The sequence below is a fragment of the Gymnoscopelus microlampas genome, assembly GCF_963454915.1.
Source record: "Gymnoscopelus microlampas genome assembly, chromosome: 7".
Taxonomy (NCBI): Eukaryota; Metazoa; Chordata; class Actinopteri; order Myctophiformes; family Myctophidae; genus Gymnoscopelus; species Gymnoscopelus microlampas.
Window position 1 is genome coordinate 33,650,827 of NC_139944.1, and position 9,164 is coordinate 33,659,990.

The 9,164-nt window shown below is 44.5% G+C and overlaps 1 protein-coding gene across 1 annotated transcript; it reads left to right on the top strand.

Annotated features, from left to right (window-relative positions):
* Window positions 1-2,529: 2,529 nt before the first annotated feature.
* LOC311048535 (RNA polymerase-associated protein LEO1-like) lies at window positions 2,530-3,918 on the top strand (the record flags this gene model as incomplete). The annotated part of the gene is made up of 1 exon (XM_084061794.1): window positions 2,530-3,918. The coding sequence occupies one exon, from the start codon at window positions 2,530-2,532 to the stop codon at window positions 3,916-3,918; it is 1,389 nt and encodes a 462-aa protein (XP_083917920.1).
* Window positions 3,919-9,164: the final 5,246 nt, after the last annotated feature.

Below are 9,164 nucleotides of genomic sequence, written 5' to 3' on the forward strand. Positions count from 1 at the left end.
TCTTGTGTGTGTGTGTGTGTGTGTGTGTGTGTGTGTGTGTGTGTGTGTGTGTGTGTGTGTGTGTGTGTGTGTGTGTGTGTGTGTGTGTGTGTGTGAGAGAGTGAGAGAGTGAGAGTGAGTGAGTGAGTGTGTGTGTGAGTGAGTGAGTGAGTGAGTGAGTGAGTGAGTGAGTGAGTGAGTGAGTGAGTGAGTGAGTGAGTGAGTGAGTGAGTGAGTGAGTGAGTGAGTGAGTGAGTGAGTGAGTGAGTGAGTGAGTGTGTGTGTGTGTGTGTGTGTGTGTGTGTGTGTGTGTGTGTGTGTGTGTGTGTGTGTGTGTGTGTGTGTGTGTGTGTGTGTGTGTGTGTGTGTGTGTGTGTGTGTGCGCGCGTGCGTGCGTGTTTGTGTGTATTACAAAGGTTAAAGGTTGGCTTTTTAACCTTTGTGATAGGCATACGTACTTCGACTTTACGTCCTCTCCTCCTGTCCTTTTTTGAGTGCTCGATCTTTTCTCCTTTTTCAGTCATGGTTCCCATTGATCCTAGTAGCACCATCAGTCTACTTTTTTATCTCCATTAAGCACCTGGTTGGTTTTTGTGTTTTTCTCTGCTAATATGAAAAGCTACGCCTGTGGATAGGATATCATATATCAATTTACAGATATTGACCCTTTAAGCAATTTGATATAGGTACGGTTTTGCCCACTCAAATGGCACCGATATCTTGTCTGGCCCATCTACTATAATGTCTGCAAAAGGGTAACAGGAAGAGTGAAACAAAACAAATGTATTTCAAATCAGTCAAAATAGACATTCAAAAGACATAAGTTACAGTGTCACCATCCAATCAATGATATTTAAAGTTAATTCATACAGCGTGGGTCCCATGTGGATCTCAGACTTCATGTCGCCAGTCTGTGATGTCAGTCATGTATGTATGATGGACAGTATTTATCACGTATCAATCAATGTATATACTTCCTTGTCCTACTGGCAGCGTGCACAAGAAAGTTGGCGCTGATTGGTCCAGCGGTTTGCGAGATTAGACTCAGACAAATAAACACAGACACAGCAGACCCACTTCTAGACAGCTTGCCTTCTACAGAGCCACGTCGTAAAAACAAACCTTTGCAGTATTAATAATGAACACAGAAATCATTCAACAAAATAATCAATGAATACTGTATGTAGCAGTGTGCGTTAAATTTCCTACAGGCTAAACAAAAGATACTCTGGCCTTTAGTGTGAGAATAAATGTAAAATATGAGCATTAAAACAAGCGATAACCTATTCCATCCCCCACGGCTTGCCAACTTGGACGGTGCGCCTGTTGACGCGTGAGGCACTCACCTAGTAGCTCGCTTGCCTGGCGGCTCGCTTGGGCGTGCCTCATGCCTCAAGGCCGGCCTTGTTTTCAAGTAAGGTAAAAGGTCAATAGGTCACGCATGTAGAACCATTCTTTATTCAAAACAAGTGCTCCCCCTCCCTCTGGCCCATCCAATGTAGCACCAACTGCCTCAGAGCATTGAAACAGGTGATAACCTCATTCCATCCACCACGGCTTGCCAACTCGGATGGCATGCTTATCAGTAGCTCGGCGCGGTAACTCGCTCGCCTAGTGGCGGCTCACTCGGGCATGCCTCACGAGCCTTAAGGCCTCGCTGTCGCTGTTGGCACGCCTGCCTTTTTTTTTCAAATGCATGTAAAGCCATGCATTCTGACGTTCTTTATTCAGTTGAGAGTGAACCAAAACGAGCGCTCCCCCTTCCCTGGCCCATCCAATCTACTACTAACCACCTCGGAGCATTCTGGACGGATTGCTTATTACCTCGGCCAGGCAGAAGGCCGGGATTGATTGATTGATTGATTGAATACTTTATTGGCAGTTTGTAAAAAAAGTGCACAGGAAAGCACAGTTCAATACAAGGTCTGCTAAGAGGATTTTAAACCTAAGAGAGCCTATGGCTTGTTTCCATTGGGGTCCTTTGTACTCAATTCATCAAAACATTAATGACAGACAAATATACGCAACTATGCAAAACATCATATAAATAAACAGTTTTAAAACTAAAACTAAAATATGTACAGCAAACAGTTCGAGGGGGGGGCTAGGCTTTGACTTTTACAGGGGCCAGTTTCGAATTGCAGCCAAGTAACTGTAAGTGCTCTTTTAGTGCGGTTTTGAAGGAGAGTAGGGATTCACACTTCTTTATGACTGTTGGTAGGGCGTTCCACATGTTTGTTGCATAGCAGGAGAATGAATTTAACCCCTGAGATGGATGGATGGAGATGTTTTTGCTCCTGTCCGTCCCTCTCTCTATGCCTCCCTCTCTCTGCCTCTCTGCATCTGTCTCTCTCTCTCTCTCCCTTGCTGATCATGCTCTGTTCAGATGTCCCACACAACAGAAGCTGTTGCCTAACAACAGCGATTTCATGTCAGTGCTATGACATCAGGCATGTCCATATTTGGACATATTCCACTGGGGCTGTGATGTCAGGGACTGGGGATACATGGCGGACATGGACAAATTGGGAGCAACGTGCGATTACGATCATGAACAACGTGAGTCCGGCCCTTTCTTCGGTTTTGGATTCAGAGCAGGAGAGTGACCATTCAGACAGAAGTATGCACAGTGAGCCGGGAACTCCCCAGACAGGTCCGGGTGCCCCTTGCTCTGACCTAGAAGGTTCCGGCAGTGAAAACCAATCTGATGATGAGAGGTTGGGGGAAGGTGCCAAGGAGTCAGAGGATGAGGAGCGTCACTGCAACACATCTACTGATGAAGAAAAGTCTGATGAAGAAAACTCGGACGACGAGAGTTCAAGGAACAGGAAGTTAGAGTCTCCAGAGAGCAGTGATATTGATATTGGAGAAAAGAAAAGTAGGAAGGCAGCGGTAGATGACCTGTTTGGAGACTTCTCTTCAGACAGTGATGCTGAGAAGCCTTCCGCTCCAGGACAGCCCCTGGACGATGCAGCGGATGGCATGGAGGGGGAACAGCCTGACGGGGAACAGCCTGACAAAGAGCAGCTCGTCCCTAAGACCTGTACTATCGAGGTGGAGATGCCCAAAGTCAGCGCTGACCTCGGATCTGACCTCTACTTTGCCACTTTGCCCAACTCCCTGTTTGTGGAGCCCAAGCCCTTTGATCCTCAGTACTATGAGGATGAGTTTGAGGATGAGGATTTTCTAGATGAAGAGGTACGGACCAGGCTCAAACCAAAGGTGGAGAATACCATTCGTTGGAGAGCAAAGACAGATGAGCAGGGGAATGAGACACGCGAGAGCAACACACGCATCGTCAAATGGTCTGACGGCAGCATGTCACTCCACCTTGGAAATGAAGTGTTTGATGTTTGCAAGGCTTCCCCGCAGGGCACGCATAACCATCTGTTCATCAGACACGGTGCTGATCTACAGGGACTGGCTGTGTTCAAAACCAAACTCACATTCAAGCCGCACTCTACAGACATCGCTGACCGTTGCTCCAAAAAGCAGAAGATCAGGATGCTTCCCATGGCGAGACGGGACCCTGAGTCCCAGCGCCATGAGATGATAAAGAAAGACCAGGAGCGCCTTCGCGCCTCAGTCCGCAGGGAGTCCCAGCAGAGCAGGATGAAGATGAAACAGCACCAGAGTGGGCTGAGCAGCAGCTACCTGGAGGATGGAGAGGAGGCCGTCAGCCTCGCCGCCATCAAGAGCAAATACAAAGGAGGAGGCTTTAGGGAGGAGCAGTCATCTACTCGCAGGATCTACTCGTCCGACAGCGATGAAGGCTCTGATGACGACAAGGCCCAGAGGCTGATGAAGGCCAAGACATTTGACGAGGAGGAGGGCGAGGGCAAGAGGAAGGCTGAGGGTGACGATGAGGCTGCCACTAAGAGGGCAAAGAAATCTGTCATCAGCGATGAAGAAGAGGAAGATGAAGTGGATGATGAATAATTCCATTTTTTTACTGTCACGGTTCTCAGTGCTCCGTCTGAGAGGCATGAGAGAGAGAGAGAGAGAGAGAGAGAGAGAGAGAGAGAGAGAGACTATTTCAACCATGCAGTAACCTGTCCAATGTTGGGTACTTGACCTGCTGAACCCAACAATATTTGTTTGTTTTTTGCCTGCCTAGTATATAAAGTTGAAGTTGTGTCTCTGTGTCTATCTGTGGCCAATCTGGGAACCCATCGCCAAATAAAAAAGGAGAAACAGCGCCCTCTGCTGTTTTTTACTATTTCACTTAGCTCTGGGGGGAGCAGAATGGAGCACCCATGCGCAAGGAAACCGAGGTTTTGGTCTGCCTTCAGCCTTTCACTTCCGGTGGTGCGCTTATGTTTTCATTCCCACTAACAATATTACTACACGGAACACTAACATCACTTCTCCCAGAGAACATGGATCGTTTTGGTTATAAGCCCACTTGTTTCTATGATGAAAGAGCAAGTTAAAATGTGAATATCTTTCCGTGGTTTTGTCTGCTCCGAGGACGCTATTGTTAAATGAGTTTCGGTTTGTTTCTAGTGGGGAAGGATCGGCAGACACGTAAATCCCGCCCACTACATTTGATTGGGTAAAGCGCGGCCGCCTTCCTGATCTGAAGGCACGCCCACTTGTAGGCCAGAGAGAGAGAGAGAGAGAGAGAGAGAGAGAGAGAGAGAGAGAGAGAGAGAGAGAGAGAGAGAGAGAGAGAGAGACAGAGAGAGACAGAGAGAGACAGAGAGAGACAGAGAGAGAGAGAGAGATGGAGGGAAAGAGGGAGGGAGGGAGGGGGAGAGAGCCTATTTCACCCACACAATATCATTGTGTACCCAAACCTGAAACCCAGTGAATTGGCCTGAATTCTCATTGTGACTGAGTTTGTTGCTGAAGGTGTGTAGCCACAAAAGACACCAACAATACAGTATGCCATGTATGAACGGCCAAGGAACAGGCTTAAGTACACATACAGTATGTACAGTTGTTTATGTGGAAGAACAAACTGTATGTGCACAACAACATTTGCATGTATTGTGCACATAATATGTGAGCGTATGGAGTGTGTGTATGGAATCAGTTGATGAATGCATTGTATTACAGTAGATATAATTATTAGATTAGATTATGATAATTAGATTATGTTCTAAATTAAGTCAGTTGCATGTAAGTACAAGTGCTAGTACATCCAAGTCTGATACTATTCCAGTCTTGAATGAAATTGCAGGTAATAAAGGTTAGAAAGAATTGGTGATTAATGTTCATAACTTGCAGATGATTTGCAGATGAGTTTCTCTTAGAATTGTTAAGAAAGGTATTGGGGGTAGCTATAACTTTGCTAGTGATCTGGAGTGAAACCCTGCATATCTTCTCCGAACTCCCTTACTAATTCCCTTTTTGAATGGTTCTAAGGTTGTACTTTAAACACAGACTTCTATGTGTGATCAACATGTTGTTTACATAGACCACTTGTTCTGTATAGCCATGGGACATACTCTTTCAGTGATCATTTCTCAGCAAGGGTCAAACAGTTTGGGAGAGTGTTGCCTGTTTCTGCTATTTATTTATTTCTATCCGATCAAATTGTGAAAACCTTTAAGACATTTGTTGTAACATATATATTTTTTAATCTTCCTATTGATGGAAGGCTTTGCTGCAGCCATTTTCACTCCTTCAGCAGTGCTTTATGTCACCTTCAAACACATTCACAACTGTGAGTTGCCGAGCAGTGCCCACAAGCCTGTATTCTTGGCAATTCGGTATTAGTGGCACCTCAAAGATGACTTTTCAAAAAAAGGGAACAATGTCACAGTACCCCCCCCCCCATACAGCTACAGTATAGATCCAACATCCAATTCAGTCCATTGGAAACAACCTTTTGATTACAAGCCCACTCCTAAAATGTTCAAGCTACCGTTGCTAAAGTGCACCCCATTTTTTTTCTATCAGAGAAAATCCTGCATTTGAAAGGGCTGTAAACATTTACACAGGCAAGAATGAATGACATTTATCTTGCAGTCTAAACACGTACCGTCCAAGTGAACAGACTACAGATAATTGTTTTCCACCACTAGATTCCTTTTGATGAATGTCTCATTATAATCTGAAGATGATGGATGTGAATTGAATAAAGGCATGGCCTGTGTATTTGTGTCTGCTTTGAGGGAATGAAAGTAGTGCGGTCCTCTCAATCCTCTTTGCACAGCGAGGTGTACCGCTTTGGAGTGAAAGGTTTTAATGTGCTTTAGTTGTTATTATTTTCTCTGTTATGACAGCTTGATTGGGCTCGCAGTCTGCGTTCATTGCGGTGCCATTTGCATACACCTTCTTTCGCGTCTTTCCACAGTGTTTGTGTTGTTATGGTAATTCTGTGCTGTAGATTGAATCTTGCTGGCTGCTCCATTTGGGCCATGTCTTTGAAAGGCGCGAAGCATAATAACCATAATGAACACATCAGAGCAATGCCAGATCAATAAAGATAAGATAAGATGGGAAGAGATGTGATGAGGTGTGATGAGATGAGATGAGATGAGATGAGATGAGATGAGATAAACCTTTGATCCAACACGTGAAATTCACCTGTCATTAACAGCATTAAGAATGAAACACATGAAAGGTAGGTAAGAGTACAAGTCAAGCACCAAACCAGAGATGAACTAGAAAAGTGTGCTCCTCGGAATGCAGATTTACGTGCCAGTCGTGCGTGCAGCCATCAGGACACGAGGGGGGAAGTATTTTGGTCACACACAGAATTTCAATAAAGGAGAGATCAAGTTGTTGCAAACCAAAAGTTTTATTGAATAAAAGATAAAACATTTTGGCGATTAGTCTCTGTTAACATTTAGTGTATATGATTAGCTTTTAATTGGGTGAACCCCCCCCCCGCTGGTGGTGGCAGTGGGATGGAGGTGGGTTGCTTGTTGCTTGCTGAAAAGTGAATGACAGGGTCAGAGGCAGTGATATTTATAGGCGGAGTCCGATCGCCGGATTGGCTGACTGCAGATTGGCAGATTGGCTAGAAGTGCTCACACTTCAAGCTGCGAATGAAAGCTTGAATGAAAGGATGTTAGTGAAGCATCCCCAGCAATAAAGATCAAAGTGTGAGAGAGAGATCTTCCTTATTGAACTTACGCTAGAGCTACATTTGTATGTTATTATGAATGGTAAGGGGTTTCATCACTCGATCAAACTGTTATAATTTTTTATACTAGCCTACTACTAAGTGAGTAGGAAGTATCAGCCAGGGCGTGGGAGTCTCTCCCCGTTTCACAATGCGTTAGCTAAACCCCTGGGAGTTGGAATGCTGAGAGGGAGCTCCCAGTACTTACCGCACGACTTGCACCCAAGCCGCGCTACTCCATACGCTGAGTTGGCGGTGCCCGGGATCGAGCCCATGACCTTGTGGTGGAAAGGCGAGTGCTCTACCGACTGAGCTACCTCAGACACCATTTCTTCATTAATCTAACGCATTAAAGCTCATCTTTCTGAAGCCAATTCATGCTTCATGCAGACTGCTCAGTGTACAGAAAGTGGTATCGATCTTCTTCGAGACAATCTTCTTTGAACCACTCACTCTGACCACAATAAGTAGAAAACGGCATGATGTTTGTGGAGACCATGAGTGCCGCCCACAACGTCAAAAACTGCACAGACTGCAAGAGGCATGAACCATGCTTAACTATTAAGACCTGAGGCGATTCTTAAAAATGTTTTTAAAATCCTAACCGTTTTTTGAAAAACAAATCCAAAAAAAAAGCTAAAACATTTTTTTTCAAGATTTTTCAAAAATAGCAGATCTACAAGCTCATAGCGCGGCACTCTGTGCCGCGCTATGAGCTTGTATATCTGCTATTTTTGAATAGCCAAAGAAATCGAAAGTGACACAGATGCGTTCCAGGTCTTAATGGGTTAAGGCTTTTCATTCCTGTGATGTGACCGATTACAGTATGACCTTGACCTTGATCGTGTACTTGACCGTTGACCATTTCAACCCATAGATTAATCATCTCTTCGGGGCAGCTTACTGATCATCATTCCTACAGGTTTCAAGAACATCCGGCCATCCATTCATTCATCCAGTTGTTTTACAAACATACAACCAGACAGACAAACAAAATGGTGCGAAAATGTCATGCCACTCCAACCCCATTGACATAGGTAACACAAACAGTAGTAGCAAAGGTTATTTTTTCAATCAGTAGAATGAAGATAACTGACCTTTGACTGAACTCTAATACTCCCTTCCATGTATATTTCTCCCTGACATCATGACCACAGCTGGAGCTCTGGGCTCAACCATGTGATCCAGGTCACTGCACCATTTTCATAGCTGTCTTCCATGTAAGTAGGCTAAACATGGTTAACCACTTGAACCTCAGCATGCCTATTCTGGGGAGGGGGGGAATACCTTCTCCAAAAATAGGTGTAGACAGAAGAAAAGCGGTCAAAGTACAGTTACTGTGTAATTCAAGTCCAGTTCAAGAGCGTTTAAGTGGTTAATAGTGTTATGTGGTGCTGCTGTCACTTTGTGTAAACTCACACCTTATTATGACATACAAGCTGCTTCACTAAACGAATAGGAGGCCTTTTAATACAAGGTCATTTGCCGCCTTTGTGGTCACAACATGCTGACAAGAAATGTAGAACATTTGACAATTTACGCTGACAAGTTGAGTGTGTGCAGTTCAACCCAGGACAAGGGCAAGTGCCCAATGTGATTTTACTGCCAGTGGGCACTGAAAATCACTGCAAGGTCCACGTTACTTCCTCTTTGGACTGCTTGGAAGTCATGTGCTCGCCAGCAGATCTACTTTTTCCATCTAATTCAACTCTTTTGAATTTGATGCAGAGCAGCCATTTTTTAAAAGCCCTATTTTATACTTCAATATACCGATCTACAAGCTCAGAAGATTTTTTTGAAAATGTCAACAATAATGATGACATGGCCCAAACGCCAGGTTGACAGTAGTTAATTGAAAGAATGTACTGTTGTAAGTGGTCCTCTTATTACCACCAATGTTAAATTTCATTTTGTCCTTCTTCTCAAACAGCAGTAGTCTAGGCACTCCGCCACCATATATTCTGTAAAGTTAAACTGTATTTGTTGTGTTGGTGCTTTTATTTCTGAAGCCCCTTGCCCTGTATGTTTGTGCAGAGCATACCAATCTGTGATCTGTGTGACTCTGCCTGCTGTAGGCGTTATACCTGCATGCCATAGGCCTATATAT